At 41.2% G+C, this 25,084-nt stretch overlaps 2 protein-coding genes across 7 annotated transcripts in view; one reads left to right on the top strand and one right to left on the bottom strand.

Annotated features, from left to right (window-relative positions):
* Positions 1–3: 3 nt before the first annotated feature.
* LOC116401444 (uncharacterized) lies at positions 4–16,760 on the bottom strand. 2 transcript variants are annotated; one of them, XM_031879836.1, is made up of 6 exons: positions 16,372–16,760; positions 15,811–15,920; positions 11,283–11,409; positions 10,731–10,841; positions 1,702–2,263; positions 4–1,256 (listed from the first exon to the last, which is right to left on the bottom strand). In XM_031879836.1, exons 1-6 carry the CDS (start codon positions 16,708–16,710, stop codon positions 790–792), a joined length of 1,716 nt encoding a protein of 571 aa, XP_031735696.1. In that variant the 5' UTR covers positions 16,711–16,760; the 3' UTR covers positions 4–789. The 2 variants fall into 2 exon arrangements, with proteins under 2 accessions (XP_031735696.1, XP_031735697.1); XM_031879837.1 differs by lacking the exons at positions 15,811–15,920; positions 16,372–16,760 and adding an exon at positions 11,776–12,458.
* LOC116401445 (nuclear valosin-containing protein-like) overlaps positions 16,428–25,084 on the top strand; it is a 15,722-nt gene continuing 7,065 nt past the window's right edge. Inside the window, exons 1-6 of one of the 5 annotated variants that reach the window (XM_031879838.1) lie at positions 16,433–18,904; positions 19,072–19,146; positions 20,781–20,851; positions 24,062–24,114; positions 24,224–24,314; positions 24,448–24,508. In XM_031879838.1, the coding sequence (XP_031735698.1) occupies positions 19,090–19,146; positions 20,781–20,851; positions 24,062–24,114; positions 24,224–24,314; positions 24,448–24,508 (333 nt within the window). In that variant the 5' untranslated portion in view covers positions 16,433–18,904; positions 19,072–19,089. Of the gene's footprint in view, positions 19,147–20,780; positions 20,852–24,061; positions 24,115–24,223; positions 24,315–24,447; positions 24,509–25,084 lie in introns of all 5 variants that reach the window. The other 4 variants (XM_031879841.1, XM_031879843.1, XM_031879842.1 and 1 more) reach the window with 4 other exon arrangements.

Raw genomic sequence — 25,084 nt, forward strand, 5'->3', positions numbered from 1 at the left:
TTGCTCAGCTGTGATGGCCCATGGAAGAATGCGACATCACCCTGTTTTAGCTAAATTCCACCGACGTCAATCTAGAGAAAAGGCAAGAACACAAATACAGAAATCCCACAAGTGAAATCACATTTGTACATTTGTGTACATGAGGGACATCATCACTCAAACTAAGATATTTATTGGGAAAGATGTTTTTCAAAACTTGCTGACTGGCTATTCATTTGTGTATTTATACATTGCTTCTTTCAATTATTTCTACAAGTAAGACAGGTATAAGTACAAGTGAGGAGGTAAAATTTACATTGGAGTTCATTTAAACAAGTTTATTAAGTTTTTATAGAATGTGAAAGTATCTTGTCTGGAGAATTCTACCTTTAGGCTTGACTTGTGGCGGTAAACAATTGTTAGTTTTGTCCCTTATGAGGAGCAGTGACTGGGGTGAGTTCCAATTATCTTATATTATAATTACCTTATATCCTATCAACAGTGGACTCCAATGAAAACAAATACCACTGCAGCATTACCCACTTCTCTGTTGTCAATCCATAAACTCAGGATGTTCCTTCACTGTAACTAACAGTTTTTAGTTTCTGTACTTAACAAAACTACAATCTTTTTACAGCCATAAGTCAAGCCAACAAGGGTGAGTGTTAAATAATTAAAACGACTCGTTTAATGCACTGTTAAATCTTGGTTTACAGACTGATAACAGCTTGTATTGGTATTGGCTTGCTCAGTAGTTTTGTTCTTGATAATTTCCATATACAGTACATGTAAACTAGCCTGGAGAGCATGTTATTTCTTGTGACGCTCGACTATAACAAAGCTTTTTGTCAGCTGCTCCTCATCTCTGCCTGTTTCTGCTCTCACAGTATCCTCTACTTCCTGCTGTTCTGTATTGTCTCCTCCTGTACAGCTCTGGCAATCTGCTGTACTGGCGGCCAGTGTTGAGTGGTGACACTCAGTATGCTGCTTCTGCTCTTCCATCATTGCAGGATCAAACTGAGAGGATCTACTTGCTGGCTTACTGAGGTTCTCCTCCTCTGCCTCTCCATCTGTGTTTGCCTCTCTCTGTGTCTGACTCCTCTCTTTATTTGTGTTTCCCTCTTCCCTCTTGTTTTCTTCTTTTCTCTTCACTTCCTTTTTGGTCTCTTGCACATGGAACTGGCACATGCTCTCTGCCAGCTCCCTTAGCTCCTGCACCTCGTCCGTGGAGCTCAGAGAGGGAAGCTTTGGGTTAGCCGGTCTCTTATTTTGTAGGTCTGTAAAAATCAGAGTTTCATATTTATGCTGCAGGTGACAGTACAGCAAGTAACAAAACCTTAGTTTTCCAAGGCAAAAATAATCAACAAATGAAACGTAAGTGCATAGAGCGAGACTCTTCTTCTTAGAAAAGAGAGTCTGTAATATTTCAACATAATGAAAATTAGGGGGGGGGGGGGGGCAATGATAATAGACTGACATTTTGCCATACAGTTTATACTGTGGTAGCTATCGTTTGAATATCTCTGGTTCTCTCTTGTTTTAACCTATAAACTTTTACATTATTATGAGATTATGTATCCTGTGATAGGAGGATTTTAGACTCCTCATTCATGGGATAGAAATTTGAGCTACAGCTTTTTCTGGTATTCAGTGCACGATATATTTGAAATTGTGTACATATGTTACCTGAAATTTAGTACTTTAGATGTGTGAGTGTGTTACCTGCTACCGTCTGCTGCTGTGTCCAGGCAGGAGGCTCTGCTGTGGGCTGAGCCTCTCCATGTTTCAGGCTCTGCTCTGCTTTGGCTGCAGCTCTCAGTGTGATGTGCAGAGAAATGGCCTGAGGACCCCTGAGCTCACCATCATCTCTGCTTCCATCAGTGTTGTGGCTGCTATTGGTGTCTCCTGCGGCGGGCTCACCACTGTTCATGTCATTACAACCACTGCCTCTGCAATCGTCACCAAAAACTTCATCAGCTTTGCTGCCATAATTTTTACTGCGTATAGTTGTAGCAGAGACTTTGGTGCCTTTAATACACTCTATTTTGGGAACCTCAGCAGCTTTACTGTCACCACTGTTATCATTGGTGCTAATAGTGTGAACGTCTTTACTGCTGCTGTTTGCTCGTTGATGTTTGTCTGGTAGCAGAGGACGGCCCCTGAAGGCAAGGTCAGGGTAGGTCATCTGCATCTCCATAATGGACTGGTCTACGCCAATGAGATGGCAGCATCGAGGCTTGGGCTGGGGTTTCACTGCAATCCTGGTGTCCAAATACAGAGGTACCTGACGAAATAAAACAAAGCTGAGTTCAGTACAGGGTGCAGTTGGTTTGTTAAGGCCGGTTATGTTTGTTATCCTGGTTCTTCAGTCTGTCATGTCAGGCTGGGTCATGTGCGTTGATGATGTATGCTGACATGCATTATACTTGCATGCTCATTCTTTATTTTTTATTTATTGTGTTTGGTTGTTCTTTTTTTGACAGAGTGGTCCAGCTTTGGGACACCCCCAGACCCTTTACCTTTAGTTACTGGTAACTCATACTTCCTTCCCCATGTCGCCCGCTCAAAAGGGAACGGTCAGAGTGACCCAAATTGAGCTCTACATAACATAACAGTCATAGTAGATGCTTTTATCCAAAGCAACTTACAATTCAGATTCTATCACATACACTGTAGGCACAGCTATGGGAGCAATTTGGGGTTAAGTGTCTTGCTCAAGAACACATCGACATGCGACTAGCGGTGCCGGAGCCAGGAATCGAACCGCCGACCATCTGATTGAAGGACGGCCCTGCTCTCCACTTAGCCCCAGCTCTAGCCACCGGGGATGGGGCGGAGCACGGCCCCAACAGTTCCCATCCAAACAAAGTTATGGGGGCGGTGACAGAAGGAAAAATAAATACTCAAATATGCCGAAAAAAAAGAAAAGGCTATTTTTTAACAGTATTGCAATAATTTACCTAAGTTTATCTAGTTCTATATCACTTGTTCATACAAAATGGTATGAAAGTCTGACAGAAAATCAAAGTTGTCTGTCTTACTGTGTGCCATCGCGCATCTGTATGTGTGTGTGTGTGTGTTTACTTGACTGTGTATACGCGAGTAGGAACCATAAAAAACTCTTGCACTCAGGCCCATCATTAAAAGCTGATTCCTCTGTTTCGTACATCCAAAAACTGAATGCATCTAGCAGTGTTTCCTTTCTCAAGTAAAATGTGAGGTAAATTTGGTAAAATGTTATCAAATTTCAAAACATGTCAAATCATGTATTTAATGACACTGTTGTTTTTAAAACCACTTAAAATATTACTGATAGCACCTTTAAATATAATTTGTTTACATTCCATTATTTTGTTCAACTAGTTTTTAAAACTTTGGAAAATAATTTGAATATGTTTTCTATCTAAATCATGAACCTGAATCATAATGGACTAAAGTTTAAAGTTAAAGCTGTCTAGTTCTTCTCATTGTGTGCTGCTATGTTGAAATGACAAGTAACATGATTTGGAAAAGAGCTGCTCCATTACAGTTCTCATAGCTCTCTGGTCCCACTCATTTTCCATCAGCTTCTTTTCTTTATTTATTAGGGCCCGAGCTACCGACGTCGGGCCGCGAAGGCCCTATTGATATTGTACCCGTTTGGGTAAACGTATGCATGGTTGGAGGACTTGTTGGAGGACAAACTCACCAAATTTTGGAGACTTGTCAGGCCTGGTGAATATAGCCATCTGAAAAACAATGCATCTTTCTATGTTAAGAAATGGCTCTCTAGCGCCCCCTACAAGTCGGACCGGCGACGCCCCTCGGCCAGTATGTCCGATTGACTTGAAATTTGACACACATGTCCACTTGAGCTAGAGTTACAAAAAAGCCAATCAGACCCCTAAGCTCCGCCTACTTAGATTTTCCGCCATATTGAATTTAGTGTAAAACACATTTCTGCGAACTCCTCCTACATGCTTAGTCCCATTACTACCAAATTTGCTGTAGATCATTACTGGATCTACGTCATCAAAAGTTATGATATCTCTTTTCGTTTACAAGATATGTACCAATAAACTTCTTAGGGGCGTGGCTTAATAGCAATACATATAACTTCTCAACCGTTTGTCCTAAAATTACCAGATTTTCAGCATATATGCACATTGCATCCTCTAACATACCCTGAGATTCATTTTGCATTCAACAACTAGGGGGCGCAACAGTAAACCCTCGAAGTTGTGCTTTTTGTCACCTTTTGCAGATTTCAGCCTTCGCACTTTAACGAACTCCTCCTAGAGATTTTAAGCGATCAACTTCTACTTTGGTCAGGATGCTCTTAAGACCTTTGTGATTAAAAGTTATCAAAATCGAGTTTTCATCAAAGAACCTTGACGTGGCGTGGCGGCCATTTTGCCTCATTGTTTATGAAAAAATAAGTTGTTATAACTCCAAGGTACATTATCCAATTTGCACAAAACTTCTTATGCATGATGCTACTTCAAGCCTAAACATACTTCAATTGAAAATATTTCAATAACTCATAGCGCCGCCTTCTGGCTAAAGGAAATGTCATATTTTATACTTTTATTTATTCCTCCTAGCCAGGTTAATAATAATAATAATACATTTTATTTATATAGCGCTTTTCATAAAACTCAAAGACACTTTACATTAAAATCATCATATATAAAAGCAATACACTAAAAAGATAAAATACACAACAGTGGTCACACATTAAAATCAGTTTTGAACAGGTGGGTTTTGATTTGAGATTTCAATGTGCAAAGGTCAGTGCAGTTTTGGATGTGTTTGGGGAGAGAGTTCCAGAGGGAGGGGGCAGATATGGAGAAGGCTCTGTCACCCCATGTCCGGTGCTTGGTCCTGAGTGGAAGAGACAAGAGGTTGGCATCAGAGGAGCGGAGCCGACGGGATGGAGTGTGGTGGTGAAGCAGGTCGGTGAGATAGGAGGGGGCCTGATTGTGGAGGGCTTTATGAGTGAGGAGAAGGATTTTGTATTGGATCCGTTGTGGGATGAGGAGCCAGTGGAGGTTCTGGAGAACAGGGGTGATGTGGTCACGGGAGCGGGTGTGGGTGAGCAGGCGAGCAGCAGAGTTTTGGATGTACTGGAGTTTATTTAGGATTTTGGATGATGTGCCGTGGAGAATGCTGTTGCAGTAGTCAATTCTTGAGGTGATGAAGGCGTGGATCAGAGTTTCAGCAGCAGATGAGGAGAGTGATGGGCGGAGACGGGCTATGTTTTTTAAGTGGAAAAAGGCAGTTCTGGTGATTTGTTTGACGTGGTGTTCAAAGGAGAGGTTGCTGTCGAACATGACTCCAAGGTTGCGGATGTGTGGGGAGGGAGACAGAGTGGAGTTGTCGATGGTGAGGCAGAAGTTGTGACTGGTTTTGGTGAGGGATGTGGGACCGATGATGATCATGTCAGATTTATCACAGTTCAGTTTGAGGAAGTTGGTTTGCATCCATGATTTAATGTCAGTGAGGCAGTTGGTGAGAGTGGAGTGAGTAGCAGTGGTAATGGCCTTTGTGGAGATGTAGAGCTGGACATCATCGGCATAGCAGTGAAATTGAAGACCATGTTGACAGATGATGTTACCAAGAGGGAGCAAGTACAGGATGAACAGAAGAGGACCAAGCACCGAACCCTGGGGGATGCCTTGAGACAGAGGAGCAGTGGTGGAGGTGCAGTTATTGATACTGATGAAATGTTGTCCGTTTGTGAGATATGATTTAATCCAGGAGAGAGCAGTTCCGGTGATGTTGAGGGAGGATTCGAGGCGGGAGAGAAGGACGTTGTGGTTGATGGTGTCAAATGCTGCAGTGAGGTCGAGGAGGATGAGAATGTTGAGGTGACCAGCGTCGGAGGAGAGGAGGAGGTCGTTGGTGACTTTGAGGAGGGCTGTTTCAGTGCTGTGCTGTGAACGGAAACCGGATTGAAATGGCTCGAAAATGATCGTTGGAGATGAGGTGGGCTTTGAGTTGTGTGGCGACAATGCGTTCCAGTATTTTTGACAGAAAGGGAAGATTGGAAATGGGACGGAAATTGCTCATGGTGTCAGGGTCAAGTCCAGGATTTTTGAGGATGGGGGTGACAGCAGCCAGTTTAAGTGTGTTGGGGACTGAACCGGAGCTGAGGGACGAGTTAATGATGACTGTGATGAGTGGTGAGATGGCTGGGAGACAGTCCTTGACCAGAGTAGATGGGATAGGATCCAGGATGCAGGTGGAGCTTCTCATTCCAGTTGTGAAGTTTGGCAGCTCCAATGGGGACACAAGGGAGAACTGAGAAAGGGGCTGAGTGGTGGAGGAGGGGGGGGGGCAGGTGGAGAGATGGAAAAGGTGGGGGAGGTGTTCAGGTTGCTGTAAATGGTGTCAATTTTTGTTTGGAAAAATGAAAGAAAAGAGTTGCATTTGTTCACTGTGAAGGATGTGGAGGTGTTGTCCTTGGGTTTGAGAAGCTTGTTTATTGTGGAGAAGAGAGCCTTTGGGTTAGAGGAGCCAGAGTGTATGAGGTGTGAGTAGTAGGTGGACCGGGCTGAAATGAGAGCGTCTTTGTATTGTTGAAGCTAGTCGGAGAGGGCTTGGAGATGGACTGTTAAACCGGTTTTCTTGCAGAGTCTTTCAAGCTGGTGCTTTCGAGATTTCATCTGGTGGAGTTCAGGAGTATACCAGGGAGCTGAGTGTGTGAATGAGACAGTTTTGGTTTTGATGGGAGCCAGCTGATCAAGACAGGAGGAGAGTGTGTTATTGTAGTAGTTTACAAGATCGGAGGGATTATCAGACAGCGGGGCAGGGGAGGCAGACATGGTACTGGCAAGAGAGGCTGAAAGAGTTGTGGGGGAGATAGATTTGAGATTTCTGAAGGATATGTTGCGCTTCGTTTTTGGCATGGGGATAGGGATGTCAATGTCCATGGTGATAGCCAGGTGGTCAGAGATGTTGAGGCTGGAGAGTTGCGGTATTGTGAGACCAGTGGAGCAGACCAGATCCAGGATGTGACCTCGGCTGTGGGTGGGGAAGTTGATATGTTGTGTGAAGTTGAAGCATTGTAGTAGTTCCAGGAATTCTGTCGTAGATTTACAGTCAGTGTTATTAATGTGGATGTTAAAATCACCTAGGAGGAGAACGGAAGGTGAGATGGCACATAGCTGAGTCACAAAATCTGAAGTCAGAGAGAAAGGAGGGATTTGGCTTAGGGGGGACGGTAGATTACAGCAGCAACCAAAGGAGTGGGACCAGAGAGTTTGAAGGCAAGGTGTTCAAAAGAATGAACGGCAGGAATGGGAATGGTGGTTGTTTTAATGTCCTTCCTGTAAACAGCAGCAACACCACCTCCCCGCCCCTCAGGACGAGGTTTGTCAATGTATGTGAATCCGGTGGGAGTGGTCTGGTTTAGTGAGAAGTAGTCCAGGGTTTTATGCCATGTTTCAGTGAGGCAGAGGAAATCAAGGTTACTGTCCGTTATGAATTCATTCAGAATGAGGCTTTTGTTGTTGAGTGAGCGAGTGTTGAGCAAAGCCAGTTTCAGGTGACGTTGCTTTGTGATATGCTGTGAGGACTGAGGAAGGGGTTGTGGTGACGTAACAAGGAAGTTCGGGTGCGACAGGACCAGAGGGATGGGATGGAGTTTGGGGACGTGAAGTTGTAAGTGAACATGCGGCCAGAACCTCTGTGTGAAGGATGGCCTCGGCGAAGTATTCCATGTTCTTTGAGAATGTCCATGCAATCCGGACGCAGGTGGTTGTTGAAGTTGTGAAGATCTGACGTGGAGTACAGCGGCGGCATGGTCCGGTTAGGGAGCGCTAGCAATAAGCTAGCATTAGCTGGTGACCAAGAGCCGGCTGTCCGTGAGAGGAGAAGCGATTGGCCGTTTTAAATTGCCTCTATAGCACCCCCTACAATATTTCAAAAGAGCAGCCCCAGCGCTATGTTTGAGCTACATGTATGAAACGTGGTAGGCACATGTATCCTATGGAGACTTAAAAATAAGTCTCTTGGGACCATGCTCTAAACCCTACCGGAAGTCTGCCATTTTCAATTTTGTATGAATTTATACAATATTTCGACGATGCAGCCCTCGCAGTACGTTTCACTATCTATATATAAAATTTTGATGCATAACATTTGGTAAACAGATGTATCACATGTAGACTGACAAAAAAGCCCTTGGAGCTCTAAGCTCTAAACCCAACCGGAAGTCAGCCATTTTGAATTTAGTGAAAAAAACCACATTTTTGCGAACTCCTACACGCTGGGTCCGATTTCTACGAAATTTGCTGTGGATCATAAGTGGATCTAGATCATCAAAAGTTATCGGAAGTCGCCTTTTCTCTACGGCAATCCTGAAGGACATCATATCTCCAATACAAAACGATAAACATGAGACAGTCTGTTACAATAATAATAAATAAAAAATACTTACCTGTTTTTTTTTGTTGTTGTTTTTTAATTATTATTATTATTCTTTTTTTTTTCCCATCTCAAAAGGCTCAAGGACATACATACACACACACACACACACACATACACAACTGACTATAGGATGTTTGCTGGCTTTTATCCCACTGTTCTTGTCATCCTCTTGTTGTTATATACAGTATATGTATTGTCTCTTGTCTTTCAATTAAAAGAAAAAAAATTATAATAAATTTAAAAAATGCGTTAACGTGCGATAAAATAATTGTCGGCATTAATTAATGAATGCGTTAACGCGAAATTAACGCGTTAACTTGTCCAGCACTAATATATATATATATTTTTTAAAGCCAATAATGCCAAATTATTTGGGGGGGCTGAAGAACATTTTGGGGGGGCAAGTTAGGACAAGTTCGCAGGAGGACCTCTGGCTGGAACTGAACCGCACGGATGTTCTGTACAACCGCGGTTGTTGTGAATTCTTCACAGACAAAGACGATAAAGTTACGGAGCTTTTATTCTGAAATTGTATTGGACGTTGCGGACTGTTTCCGCTTCCGGTTGCGCTAACGGTAGATCTTACGTAGGACCAACGGTCGAATCAGATCGAGTCATTGACGATGTAAGTGATAGAAGTGTAAATCTGAAGCTATGTGGCGTAACTGTTCCGTTTGTTGTTGTACTTAATGTTTTTAAGTGCATTTACTGTCAGTGTTTGTCATGTAATTAGCCGTCGAAATAATAGCCCAAAGTTGAACTAAGTGGCTAACCTGGCTAGCAAGCCTGTATTCTGTGAATGTATGTGTGTTTGCTTTAAGAGTTTACTATTGCTAGTATTTCAGTTCTATAATTCGTTTTCTGTGTTTATTTCAGAAACTCGGTCATTCATCGGTCATCTATTGTTCAAACTCATTCATCATCTGTAAATCTGTCAACAAACTATAAGACTGAATACAGAAACGTATGGATCAAACAGATGTCTGCGTGTTCTCTGACCGGAACCCTGTAGTGGTCAATAATCATCTTTAAATCAGCAACTCAGGGGTCGAATCCCCAACAGCGGTATTAAACTCTTTGTTACCAAAGAAAGGAGGATGGACTTTGTCTTTAAGTGAACAGCAGCTTTGGTAAGTGAAGTGCTTTTGTTTTTTTTTACATCTGCAGTAGCTTTACTACTGTGTTAATTTGTCTATGGTGTCATTTTTATGATATGGTTAATATTGTTCCCTCTGATGTGAATAATATTTGAATGGCTCGTCATATACGTATTGTACATGTGAGTTTGTTCTTGTCATTGTGTTAATTACATTGATTTTGACTATATGCATCGTCCGTTAATGACGAAGCATTCCCTCATGCGCAGGGTTAGGGTCCGGACATTTGATTCTCTGTTTGGGGTTTTGTTTTCTTTTACAAAGCAAGAATTATGGTCTGGAGAAATGTGGATTGTGTGGCGATTACTTTAGCCCTGTTTGAATCAGTAGGGAACAGCTAAACGCTGCGGGGCAAGTTTGTAGTGTGAGTACTGCTGTTGTTTTCCTGCTAAGCTAGTTTAGTATAGTGTGCCTCCCAGAACACACGCGCCTCACCAGAGTACAAATTTGTGGTTCCGGGGTGGGAGTGTCAGACAGCATGTTGCCGGGTTGAGCGTAGTCCACCGAAAACATTATATTTCCCACAATTTAAGCTTCTGCATTTTCCAAATGCAATAGTATTATTCAAACGTATTGTTCGGTTCGTAAGCCTCATACCAAACGATTTAATACGAATACGTGTATTGTTACACCCCTAGAAACAAATAATAACCCTGTCACAATTCAGCTCCACACCCTCCTCACTCTACTTGTCAGTCACTCCCTCATCAGTTCTAACTCCCTTCACCTGTTCACTCACCTGCCTCTGATCAGTAATCAGGCCCCTATATAGACTCCTGCCTCCCAGACACATTTGCCAGATTGTTCTTCGGTTTTCTATGCCAGACTCTCCAGCACGCTCTTACGGACTGATCTCCTGTTACCGACCCTGCCTGCCCCTGTTCTTCCCGCCTTGCCTGACTCCCGGTAAACCCACCAGCCTTCTGATCCTGATTAACTCTGCCTGCTGTTATTGAAGTTTGTAATAAAAGCCAAAGATCCCTGGAATCCTGTGTGTTGCATTTGGGTCCATATACAACCGGTTACAAACCCGTAGCTGTGACGTCATAATGAGGTTATTAGGAGGTGGTTCAACTGTAGTAGGACAGCGCTGAAGGCCCAGGTATAAAATGCACGGCCCGCCACTGCATTCTCAACACAGTCACCCAAACTTCTGCACTTTGCCCTTCCTCATATATATACCTCTTCCATCGTCTTGTTCTCCTCTTCCTTTTGTCCTAATATTGTCTTCTTCTCTGTAGGTTCATCCAGTTTTGTAGACCCCATTCTCCTCTGGAGAACCTCCAGAAATTCCTGCAGTGTAAGGTTACAGCACATGAAAACCATGAAATGACACTGATCTACTGTAAACCCTATCCTATGGCTGCCATTCATTTACATATAGGTGTTGGGTGGAGGACTGGTAGATAGATAGATATTTATTCATCCCCAGGGGGAAATTTGTTTGTTACAGCAGCAAAGATATACTTCAGCAAATGAAGTAACAGAGTAAAAATATTAACTATGAAAAATGCACAATATATACAATAAAATAACAGAGTAGAACATATTAGATACTCAGTATCACTATCAGTATTTTCCATGCTAATGAGATACACTGACAATGTGTGTGTTTATATATCCCCAAATGTGTGATCTAAGTGTTTCTTTTTTTTAATTCATTCCTTTTCTAAAACTTAACTTATGTCATTAAAAGGCAAATATTTAACATGGTTGGACGATTTGTGATCTTACCTGTGGTCCCAGCTGATCCTTCTCCAAGATCTTCAGGAGGTGGTCACATTCCACCCTGGCCAGCAGCAGTTCGAAGCCCAGTAGCATGGCCCTGTCTGGGTTAGCATCCTCACTGAGTCTGTATTCACTGAAATACATCAAACAGTTAGAGGACAACTAAAGAGAACAAGACAAATGGTGATGGATGAGAAGAGCGGACCAAATGCTACTTCACAAATGACAGAACCTGGCCTGAATCCAACATGTTGGTAACTTTCCCCATTTGCTTCAAGATTCACTCCCTGATTTAGTTGGTACAACCCCAAACCCCCCAGTTTCCAAATGTTACGTGTACATTTAAGATCAAATGTGATTGAAAACATTTACAAGCATATAGGGGTTACTTGTGGTTCCTAGAATCTCAAAAAGTAAGATGGGAGCCAGAACCTTCAGCTATCAAGCTCTTCTTCTGTGAAACCAGCTTCCAGTTTCAGTCTGGGGAAGACACACTTACCACATCTCATAGTAGGCTTCAGACTTTCGTCTTTGATAACGCTTATAGTTATGGCTGGCTCAGGTTTGCCTCAGCCTTTAGCAGCATATCTAGGGGCTGGACTAATGCTGCGTTCACACCAAACGCGTGGCGAATTCATCGCGCCTCATATTCGCATCCATCGCGCTGCCGGTCAAAACGCCGGGGACCAAGTGTTCATTCGCGTGAATCGCGCGAATCGCGCTGGACGTGCCGCAAATTCGCATCCATCGCTCCGCGCCATCGCAAATTCGCGCCGCGCCAGTCTCATCGCGTCTGTGCATAGACTTTGTATGTAATCTACTGGCGCGAATAATTTGCGACGCGTTTGGTGTGAACGCAGCATTAGACTGCTGTGGGACTTCGTAGGATACATTGATCTCCTCTCTCCTCTTCTCTCTCTCCTTCTGTATAAATTCATGTCCCATTAATAAACATTACTAACTTTGCTTCTTCCCCGGAGTCTTTGTACTTTCTCGCCTCACAGGTTCTGATGGATCGTCGTTATATCTGGACCGTGGTCCTGCCTGACACCCACTGACTATGACTAATAATGATAGTAGCATTATTATTTGTAGTCACGTTATTACTATTGCCAATACCATTGTTTTTATTATCATTATTATTCTACTATATCCACTGCTGCTATTATTAGTAATTGTAATTTTTCCATCATTATTCTGCTTATTACTATAATTATATTAATATGCATTGAATGTGTTGTAACTCTGTTATGATGTTCATTCTGTACACATGACATCTATTGCAGCTTTGTCCATCCAGAGGGATCCCTCCTTTGTTGCTCCCTTTAAGGTTTCTTCCTTTTTCCCCCCTGTTAATCCTCTTAAACCCTAGACCTATTTTTAAGCCTCTGCTCAAAAATTGTGTACCCATACTAAAAAGACTTTCATTCTGTAACTACAAGGTCTATTTTAATAATTGTGATGCTACAATTCAGGTAACACTTGTGAGATGTGTTGAGATGTGAAAATATTGTGTATATGTTACTGGTTAATAGTGAATGAAGATGGCACACAGCTCAAATTGAAAAAGTTTCAGGTTCGCCTGGAAAAAAAAGCACTTGTATTGAAAATATTTATTTGAAATAATGCAGATCCAAGCCTAAAAATATGCCACAGTCATAGCACAACGTGTTTACAGTCTCCACAACACATTTTACTTCGATTGAGTGAAGCAGGCCAGCATAAATGAGGTCTGAGTACGGACAGTCAAGCCAAATTTTCATTTTTGGAACCAGCTGTTGCGCTGCTCTATTCTAATTTTATATACTATATAACTATATATTAACTATATATTCACTTGTCTTCAATAATCCTAATAAAGCAGTTTGGCATCATTTTGAGCCATTTTGAGCTGTCATATCTCTCCTCCATGGAATATTCTCGTCTCTGTGTCTTTGTAAGCCTTTGTAAGGCCTGTGATTGGCGGATTTCATCATGTGACACCTTATTCAATGCGGAAGAGACTCACGAAAGCAGTAGGCGGGTTATTTAGTAGATTGACAGCCTTCTAGCCACTAAAAATCTCTATCTGCTTGGCACAACCCCCATGAGTAAAACCATTGGTCCAGGAGGGGAATGCTGACCATTTCCACATAGAAGCTCCTAGGACCGTCATTTCAATTCACACAGACAGTGGGGGAGACGGAATATAATGCTTATGCGGATTTCAATGGATTACCTGCGTTTTTCGGCATGAAAATCAGCAAAAGGTACGCGGCGGTTAAATTTTTTTTCTGGGGAGCGGTGTGTTGTTAGTTGGCTTTGTTTATGTAACTTTTGAACGGTTTGATGGAGAGGAATCTAAAGAGTATGAATTGACGCGGGGTCGAATCCTCATGCTTCCGCATGTATCAATCCGCCATGATAGCTGCCAGCTTTGTGATGGGAGATGCAAACGGAGTGCATACGCCGCCGATTTTGGGCGAGAAATACGTGATATTGTGGTAAATCTTCTAGATATCTTCTAGATATATTAGTTTGTGTATAATTGTGTTTGCAGTGTGTAAAATGGCTCCCATGGTTGTTTCGCCCAGAATCTCTTTGTTACATAGGTATATGATATGTCATAAAATATAATTTTATTCATTTCGCAAAAGTGAATTGTACACGTGTGTACTCTGTGTACTCTGTCGCCCCCAAGAAGTACAAGAAGTTTTAAGTTTTTTTGGGGGGAGTTTGTCCTGTCGGGGTCCCAGGACAGAAGAAGTCATATGTGTACAGATTGTAAAGCCTTGAGGCAAATTTGTGATTTTGGGCTATACAAAATAAATCTAATTGAATTACAAAATTAGAACTAGAAAATTTCGCAAGAAAGTTTGACAGTGTGGCTTTTACTGCCCGAAGACGTCGCAATATACATGCCAATATTACCGGTAGTGTCATTGAGGTTCAATTGAAATATCGCTTCTCTCTTTTCTGCATTTTTGATTCATACTCTTGGATTGAATCTTGTATTCTTGATGGACAGTCCACAAATCGCTCCCGTCATTTCTGTATTGGAGATATACATCTTTGTTTGAGAAGCCTTTGGAGATATATACCTTTGTTTGAGACACATACCTTTGGAAATGATTTCTGTATTTGAGATATATACCTTTCAAAATTACATTTCTGTATTTGTGATGGAAAGACTTGTACTTAACATTTCTTAACATGAACCTCATTCTGAGCTTCATGTTCAGATACAGTTACTCCATGGGGCTTTTATTTTGAAAGGGTGGGACTGGGGTGATGAGAGAGGGGGAGAGGAGGCATAATCATAATATTTGACACACATACACCGAGGTTATTAAATGACAGGCTTCATCACAAGCATTCCAGTTAGAATTCACTCTGTGGGGCTTTTATTTTGAAAGGGTGGGCTGAGAGGGGGAGAGGAGACAGAATCATAATGTGACTGAAGTAACTGAATACCTCCAAGTCATGTGTGTGACTTTTATCTAAGAGAAGATGAGCCCCCCATTTCTGACATCATAAATGGCTGTCCATGAACAAAATTCTCAATTTGAATAAAGTGATTCAGTGTATTAAATGAGTTTGTTATTGTTGTTTTTATTAATAAATATGACTCATCGATTTCGACAACAGGGTCGTCCTTCAATCAGAGGGTTGGCGGTTCGATCCCCGGCTCTGCTAGTTGCATGTCGAAGGTGCCCCTGCCATCAGTGTGTGAATGGGTGAATGATGACAAGTAGTGTGAAAGCGCTTTGTGTGGTGGTTGGAAAGACTAGAAAAGTGCTGTACAAATACAGTCCATTTACATTTAGTTTTACTGTACAGCATTCTGGAGTTTGTGGTAATGTTTGGATCGCAGGAGTCAGAGACAATCATACGAAGCCACCACTGGAATCTAATTCGCTGAATAGTATACTAATGATAATAGTGTAGCCCGATCGTTATCTGTAACTGCGAAGAAATACGCCTGGCAGAATGTGGCCTATGAGTGAGGAAAATTAATTTATAAACAGACTTTTGTATAAATGATCCAGTAAGTGTGTTATTATAATTCAAGTTCTATATGTCCAAATCTAATTTTGACAACCTCTGGCGACTAAATCCTGGCATACGCCTTGTGATTTTTGCCCCCCCCCTGACCCCGGGGTTGGAAACCACTGTTCTCGAAGATCTTTACTTATTGTAGATACATTTTTTTGTATTTATACCACACTTGCTTTGGCAACATAAACATATGTTTCCCATGCCAATCAAGACCATTTCAATTGAATTGAATTGATTTTCTCACAAAAATTTAAAAGAGAACATATGAACACTTGTACATTTGACATATTATATCTTAGGTGCTTGACATGCTTTGCCAAGACATCTTAAGTCTAACTCACCTGGCTAAAGTGCAGGCCTAATTCACTGTTTACAAGTGGATGTGTGCATGGTGTATGTTTCTCCTGGCAGGGAGACACCCTAGCCATCGTATTGCTTGATGTCTAAACCATTTATTGTCACTCTTGTTCTGGTTCTTATTTTCTTTGTTCCCTACCTTTGTGGAGTATCAGTACGGGGCAGGTAGCCAATAGAGCCCAGGACTGACTGAATGGTAGAACTGCTGAGAACTGGCAGGAGACAGTAAATAAATGGACCAGTAAACGTCTGAAAGAGACAGAGAGAAAAATAAATACATTTATATTATTTATCTATTTATTATTAAATAAAGAAACAGTAGTTTATTAAGGATCGTTAAAATGTGGTCATTAAAGATTTGTGACCAAGATATGTAGAGAGTGTGACATTTTATAGTTAAAAAATAATTTCATAATCGTCAATGCTCTCTGGTCTACAACTCATGCCATGGAGACACTAGCTGTGTCCCAATTCAATACGAAGCACTAATTTAAGGCAGGTTTGAGTTTGTATTCAGTTTCTGTACACACTGAAAATGTGTCAAAATTAAGTAACTTCATAATTTAATCCGATACAATGCTTACATGTTGAGTATTCCTCAATTCACTTTGAATTACCCCTACACACGGGGTAATTCAAGTTACCTGAAAGGCAGTGGCTGAAGAAAAACAAACGAAAGAAAGAAAAAGAAGAAAGCCACCTTAAGTGTCTTGATCTCTTTCTTCCAGGGTTGAACGAATAGATTGACGCAGATAGTTTCCAGCAGTTCGGTGGCTTTAATAAAAGCGTTCAGATATTTCCTTCCGTATGTGCTCTGTGATATACAATCCTGCCTTACAGCCTGGTAGAATGGGAACACGGTGAAAGTCTCTCTGGGCTCTGGCTCCCTCAGCAGATACTGAGCCGCCTTCTTCAGCAACGAGGGATCGCAGCACGGCCGAACCTCTGGACATGGCTGAAGGTAATGGTTCACATAATCTTCATAAACCTCCTGCCGGGAAACCTCCGCCTGTTCTTCTGTTCTGTGATCGTCCTTCATGACTGCTACACCGTCAGACCAGGCCTAGAACATAAAAGGAGGAAGTAATTACCCTAAAATAACCTTACGAGGAAGTGAAAGTGAGAGCAGCTTTTCTCTCATGGCGTATGTGCAAATAGTATAAACGTTTTTCTTAAACAGGTATTTATTCACAATTTAAAGTAAATCTGAGTTTACAAATACAATAACTTAAAAAAACTAAATAACAAGAATAAATAAAGCTTTTTACATCACAATGAAACTGTAAGCTACAATTAAAATAGATTAGCTTATTTTGTGTTTGATACAAATAAATTAGAAAATATATACTAATAAAGAAATTGGGTAAAAACGAGATTGAGGGTCTGTGCACGAAGTATAATTAATTTGCCATTGTTGCTGTTGTATAATGAACAATGTCAGTTTAGGGGCATTAGCTAATCTCATTGGTCTACTTGTGTTAATGTGTATTCTGCTATGTGTTGTTCGATAGCCAATGCTGCCTAAACGCAGTTAACGCTTTGTCTGTGGTATTTTTGCATTGAATGAACACGTGCAAATGCAATTCAGCGCACCAAAACATCAGCTTGTTCCATTATCAAACTTTAATAATGAAAATGAAGTAAAGGAAATAGAGAATCATAAACAGAGACAGCTCGTAAACGTTGCGCTTTTTCAAACGTTGTGTGCTCCAACCATAGATTTATGGAGAGCTAATTCAAAGAAATAAACAAATATTCTAAATAATGTACATAATATATAACTGTCATAAAGTCATATTTCTGCCACTTTCCCACAATTGAACGTGAATAAACTACAATGGGCACAAACACTGAATTGTTTGTATATAACGATTCATTATATCATCAATTTATTGATTTAATTAAGGCTTTTTAAACTATTTGGGTGAATGTTTCCGGCTATAGTGTTAAGACTTGTGATGAGTCTGACTGTAAAAAGAGCTGATTTACCCTGAATTATAACTTTATTGCTGGCTGACTGATTGACTTATCGTGGCTGCAAACCTGCAAAAATCATCCAGTGACAATAATACCTTATACTACATCCTCCGGTACAGTAGGTGGTGGTATGCACTGTAAGCAATGGTTGCACTGTCATTAAACTAAAAAAGAAGAGGGGGAAGCAGACGAAGAAGAACAATGTTCGTTTCCGGGATCGTCACGCTGACAAACCATGGTTCCATAATACGTCCATGTGCTAGATGTTAAACCGAGTTACCATCACAACAAAATAATTGGTTACGCTTGCCAACGTGGTGGTGTTTTTGTTGAGGTAAATAACCTTGTTTTGTTTGACTGAGAATGCGTCTGTGGTTTGAATCCAGTCTGCTTCCACATTATAGCGGGTGAATGTGCCACTGGTGTTTTATGTTTTGTGCCTCCTATTTTCCGTTCGTTATTTCTTAAAAGAATGTTTGGTGAACGTTAAAGCTATATTTAAGAAATGATGACAGTATACCTAATGATAAATGATCAAAAGAAATTTTCCCGTTAAAGTCCCCCATATTAGCGGGAACAAGCTACTTAGATGTGAGAACTTGCTGCAGTATTTTTTTAATTTGTATAGGCTATATGACTTATCTATTAATACCAATATATGTTTATTGTTAAATCATTCAATTGGGTATTGATGAATAATCTTTATCCCTGCTTAATATTAATTTGTGTACATTTGTCCCTGCTGCGAGTGGAAATCTTCTGCGAGCTGTTCATATTGACAGTTGGAATAAGAAGAATGTAAGTGGTGTATGTGATGAATAACTGTGAAGTGGTTGACTTGTGATAAAAAGGAGAGTCAGCTGAAATATTTATTGAAGTTTGGTCAAGGAGAATAGAACGTGGTGACTGCAGGTAATATTTACCTTTGACAGAATTTAGGACCTGCTCAAATATTCAGGATTCTACATGGGAAAGTTCTGTAGTCTATCAATCTCTCCAAGATGTTTCCTGGAATCCTGACTTTACCTCTTCCTATACAAAGACACAGTTTGTTGTCTCTATAAGTATGGGGTCTGTGAAGTTTTCCGTGTGAGTCAGAAGCAAGATACAGCCAGCCTCTTTGAATCTATCACGTGTGAATGCACTGTAACATCACTTAGATGTGTAACAAACAGCTCATTGACCACAGAGATTCATTGACTTACTTTTTTACACGCTCACAATGAGATTCTGTCGAAGACTTTGAAAAACAGCTGGTAAGTGTACCCTGAGTTAAGAATATTTGGTCAGTGAGTTGGTTATGCCAATAAAACCCTTCGCCTTTCCTGATTGGTTGTTTTGTATTGCCGATGTCATTGCTCCCGAAAAAGAGTGTAGAATACATGCTGTGCTATATTTCTGATTTTGGTCTATCCTGCTGCAGGATCAAATAAGCACAGGAATGAAGAACAGAAGTGGTGGCTGTCTGGACAGTCGGCTCAGACCGAGAGTGGAGCAGGTACAAATCCTTGTTCTCATTCTTCTTCGGATGTATGTAATGAGTTCAGATGTATTGATTTCACAAATAAGCCAAAAAGATTGTGTCATTTCACAGTTCAGTATAAACAGATAAGCTCTTTCCCTTTCACTGTACTGCATCATATCTTACACACTCACACGGCCATGGCTCAGTTGGGAGCGGGCGTTTACTATTCGTAGCCTTAGTTTAAATCCTGATGGGCAGGTGGCACCTTGCATGCTAGCCCTGCCATCAGTATATGGATACATCCCAAGTCTCTTATTTGTCATTTCCTCACTTGAACCGTAAGTTGTTCTACGCCGCCATATTGGCGGCCGTCCCAAAGCTATCATTTCTGCTCTGAGGAGCGTGGAGGGATCTCTGAGGAGCCCTGAGTGAGGATGCACGAGAACAGGCATCCAGAAAGTGTTTCACTTTTCATAAGTTATGTGATTGGACGCTGTAGCTGATCGGACTGATCTGATTGTTCTCAACATCACTGGAGTTTAATACCCGAGTGAAGACAGATCACAGATTAAACTCAAGCTTTATATTTGGTTTGTTTTCTGATTCGCCATCTGGTTTAAATAGTTTGTTGTAGGTCTGAACAACAAAAGCGCCACAAACAACTTTCTTCATTTATTAGAAAGATTTGTCTTTTCTTGATCTAATATTTCCTTAACTTTTATTATGGATACAATTAAAGTTAGAGAGAGCTGGAGAGACGAAAAACTTTTTACATCATTTATCATCATTTCCATTCAGTCACGTGAGGCTGATCGTTCCTGAGTGTCGGGTTTGATGAGTTATGTCAATTTCCCCTAAAACATTGAGCCTAATAAATTTATTCCAGTATTCAAGAGAAACCATAATCATATTCTGGGTTATTTAATAATGACGTCATATTTCAAAACATACAGATGCAATTAATGAATAAATAACACAAACTCATTCTGCCGGTAAAAATCGATCCTGCACTTATAAACAGAGCGGTATACTAAATGCAGTTTGTTAACAGGTAACGGGCTACAAAAAAGAACACACTCTGACAGTGATGATTACTGTGTCTTTATTAGTAAAAGTACACTGATCATGTGTGCAGATACAAACTCCATCTGTTAAAGCCGACTGATCCAGCTGTGAGTGAATGTGTGTGAATTGGTGAAGAGTGGTCGGAAGACTAAAAAGGCCCTGTATAAATAATAGTCCATTTACACACCAAATCATCCATTTTTATAGCACATCATACACAAGATAAGAAAATAATGCTGAATCAAGACATACAAATTATGCCATTTGACAATCTTACCTTTTCAATACTCATTCACCAAGCAAAGTAATAATAGCAATAATAGAATAAATGTATATAGTATTTACGTCAAAGAGTAAATAAACAGGTGACGAGGATAAATGTCTTCATGGGACGGTATGGTAACTGCCAGCCATCAGAGGATATGAGGGAGACAAAAGCAGTGATGTCATGTAAATCTAATATCCCTCTTGTTCTTGCATGAAGTGCATAATGCTTTATCAGTGTTATTTTTCTTGTTAAATCCAATCAGAGATTGGGTCTAAATATCTGATGATGTTGTAGTTAAACCTGGACCCTGTTTGATGTTGAATTCTGGTTTCAGTATATGACGACCTGCACCAGGGAATATGTGGACCTTTCAGCTATGGCCATGGAACTTCAAAAACTGTACAGGCAAGTGCATCATTTAAGGATTCAAGGATCATGTATTGTCATTATGCAACACAGGAATGCATAACAAGAAACACAAGACAAACAAACAAAACAGTAGTGCCTTCCTGTAGTCCATTTTTTGTCCTGCGTTTAATCACCGACAACCTGTTGGTGGGTTTGCCTCAAGTCTTATTTCCTCTACCTTATTTTCGTACATCAGACAGCCAGGAGTAGGCTGGGTAGTGGAGTAGCCTTGGGTTCTAGCTGGGTTAGCTTAGCTTCCATCTCGGCTCTTCTCCCTTGAGCAGTTGCTTTCGGTGTCATTTTGTCCGGCAGGTCTTGCTGGGTGGTTGGCCATTGGTGCTGATCGTCTCAAAGTCCATTGCTCTTAATCAGATCTCCACACTTCCTTTTCTAATGTTGATGAATGTGTTCTGTCATATGCTCCAGTCATAAACACGAAAAAGAAGAAGGGTTGCCAGGTTGCCATTGGCAAGCATTTTGAGAAATTTGCAACCGAGTCTTTACCTTTGGTTGCCATCAGTGGCAACCACTTTTAACATGTAAAAAAATATGCGTGTGTATACCGGTGGCCGGCCGTACATTTTATACCTGGGCCTTCTGTGCTGTCCTACTACAGTTGAACAGCTACGGTGCAGATACATGAATCCGTGCATCATGGAACGCTGCGTCATTAATGCACAATGCATAGTCAAATCAATGTAATTAACACAATGACAACAACAAAGTCATAAGAACCAGTCACATATATTCATATGACAACAAAGCATGACGCATCAATCCAGCAAACCTGCAGCGGATCCATGCATTCCACCACACAAGAGCACGAGCCATTCAAATATTATTCATAAAACGACACGATAGACAAATGAACAGTAGTAACATTACTGCAGATGTAAAAAAACAAACACAGTTTGTCACTTACCAAATGCTGTTCACTCAAAGACAAACTCCATCGTCCTTTCTTTGTTGACAAAGAGTTTAATCCCACGGTACATCGTTTCAGTTCCAGTAAGAAGTCCTTCTCGATTCATGGACGCCAGTGACATTCGAGCCTCCCCAGTTGTATTTCGCCAGTTTACGGTGGCCGGTTCGCAGCGGGGCCGGCAGCGGGTGGGCCGCGGTTGTGGAACTCCGTTTCCCTGCGAATGTGTTTGTTGATCTGTAGATCCACTCGGGTTTCTCCAAAAGTTTTCAAAAGCACCGTAGTGTCCTGCCGTGCTATGGTGTCCTCAGGTTAGCTTAGCGTAGCTCCAAACACCAAGATGCTCAGTTAAAATGAAACTCATTCCCAGCTATAAAATGTGCGAGTTGTCAGCCAGGAACACCGTTCATACAAATAAACATCGAACAAAAAGTTCGGAAATTAGTGTTTGGTAGATTATTTCTCTGTTGTAACAATGCTTGCCTGTTTATTTACCTTTCAAACGGTGCCCCAATTGTAAGGAACATGCATTTGTAGGATGAGCAGCACAGCTGAGTATGTGGGTTGTGCCCATGAAAAATTTGCCAAATCTTCTCTGCCAATGCCAAACAGCTTATTCTGCTGTTGCTATTGACTCTTGTTTGGTGGATTGGATGATTGAAGTCTATCAGTTACAAGGAAGAAACAAGACATATTGGCAATTTTACAATTTATTCATTTAAACAGGAGCCTCAGTAGCGTGTGGAAGAACCAAACACAGCCACAACAGCCTGGCACCTCCTCCTCATGCTGGTCACCAGCCTGCTCACACACTGCTGCGGGATGGCATTCCACTCCTCAAGCAGGATTTGTCGCAAGTCAGCCAACGTGGTTGTGTTGGTCACTCTGGCACGAACAGCTGGTCCCACAAGTGTTCACTTGGGTTGAGGTCAGGACTGTTGGCAGGCCATTCCATCCTCTCTACTCCCAAATTCTGGAGGTAGTCTCTGATAAACTGCTCTTTGGGGGCGAGCGTTGTCATCTTAGAGGATGGAGTTCGGTCCCAGACTGTGGAGAAATGGGATTGCCACTGGTTGCAGAATCTCATCTTGATATCTCTCTGCATTGAGATTGCCTCCAATGAAGACAAGCCTTGTTTTTCCAGTGATGGAGATGCCATCACTTGTTCGACGTTTAGATAAACTACACCAAGCAAAACCCTAAAAAATTCATAATTTCTTCCATATCTTTCAATTTGAACTCTTACTACTCCAACTAACTTCTGCTAGCTTCCTTAAATTTCACATTAATCACGCGATCGCCCACTGACCAATCACGGCGCACGTTAATGCAGACGTACTTAGCAGGCTACCTCGGTGCCACTGGCACGTCAAAGAATACGCCCAACATGTCAAACTAAAGATCTGATTGGTTGAAGACTTTAAAACAAGGTTTGCTGGAAGCAGCGCTGCAGGCTGGAAGCAGAGCAGCAACAGCAGAAGACAGGAGCTGTGCAATGAGAAAATAAGCTAATGGGGAAAAAAAATTATAATGCATGTAGTGTATTTGTGAAAAATTATTAAATTATAAAATAGCTATAACTTTGTGATTCTGTTTAGGCCAGCAGAGAAGGCTTAGCTGGCCCTGACGGCCCACCACTGGTGTATACACATATATGAAATAGGAACAGCAAAATGTGCACCCCAATCTCTTCAGACGTATGTGAGATGGAATTCAGCTGAAAGTAGAGATGATGGACAAGCTGATGTTTTGTTTGATTACTGTAATAGTTTTATTACAGTAATAAATATTACAGTCTGAGCTGATGTAAAACTGCATTTTATCTTAATTAATCTAAATATAAGATGACTTAAAATGGCAACCCTAGTTTCAGTTTTGCCAACCAGAAGCTGATGCCTGATTGGCAACATGGCAACCACTTTTAAAAGTTAATGTTGAGCACTGGTTTATCAAAGTATATAATCGCATGTATAGAAGTACTTTTTCTTACTTACTTACATTCACTTACTCTACCTTTATTGATATGTGTGAGGTGAAACACCTGTCAGTAGACTACAATAAAGTTCAACAGCAGCATAAACTACAACCCTAAAAATTAGCATACAGTTGAATCAACACCTCAAAGGGTTCGGACAAAAACTGAACATTTGCACCTCCATAACGGTGGGGGTTATTGCAGGCTGTTGGATATGACTGCATTTGTCTTAACTAAACTGGACACTGAGTGTATGTGTATGTATGCTAAATAAAAGTGATGATGTGTTTGGTTTATATTGCATCTTTAGAATGGAGTATGGCAGGAGAAACAAGACAGCTTTCAGGATTCAAGTAGAAAAAGGTAAAAGAGGCAAAAGTAGATTGATACCGTATTCCAGTGTTCATGATCAAAATCTCTTGGAATAGGATCTGTGAGTTCTGATTTTTTTTTTCTCAATCCTCTCTCCTAGTGTATGATGCAATCATGAAGGACTCCGGGCTGAATGATCAGGAGAGCAAACACTTGGCTAAGAGAGCCAAGCACAGCCACAATGACACTGGGTAAAGGACACTCCCTGCTTACTGCCTGGTTTTGAAGACCGTCTTTCACCTCAGGGCTCTAACCAGTCTTTCCTTCTAATGTACTCTCTTTTTAAATGTGCAACTAAGGCCTTACAAATCTGTGTGTTCACAGTGATGACGGCAGCAGCTTAGGAGAGTCTTCTGACAGTGATGACCACGTTCTGGAGAACACTGTAAGGCTCCTCTTCTCACCAATATTAGTGATGCTCAGTAGATGGGTACCAATGATGTTCTGTGTGGTTTTAATCATCTGCTGTAGAGATCTCCTGACCTGGGCCGTGCATATCCCATGCATGTTTGTACTGTTTCCAGTCAGGATGCTTTCTATTGCTTCTCTGTAGAAGTTGACAATTTGGCACAGGAATTGTGCCTTCTTGAGTTTCCTTAAGAAATACAACTGTACTGAGAGGATAAATTATCATGTCGCTTTAACATTGCCATATAAACATCGAACAAAAAGTTCGGAAATCATTGTTTGGTAGATTATTTCTTTGTTGTAACAATGCTTCTTGGCAATAAATCTTATACCGTTGGAAAGCCTGTTTATTTATTTGTCGCAAGTCAGCCAATGTGGTTGTGTTGGTCACTCTGGCACGAACAGCACGCCCAAGCTGATCCCACAAGTGTTCAATTGGGTTGAGGTCAGGACTGCTGGCAGGCCATTCCATCCTCTCCACTCCCACATTCTGGAGGTAGTCTCTGATAAACCCCGCTCTGTGGGGGCGAGCGTTGTCATCTTGGAGGATGGA

Source organism: Anarrhichthys ocellatus, unplaced genomic scaffold (genome assembly GCF_004355925.1).
Source record: "Anarrhichthys ocellatus isolate YVR2014 unplaced genomic scaffold, GSC_Weel_1.0 scaffold452, whole genome shotgun sequence".
Classification (NCBI taxonomy): domain Eukaryota; kingdom Metazoa; phylum Chordata; class Actinopteri; order Perciformes; family Anarhichadidae; genus Anarrhichthys; species Anarrhichthys ocellatus.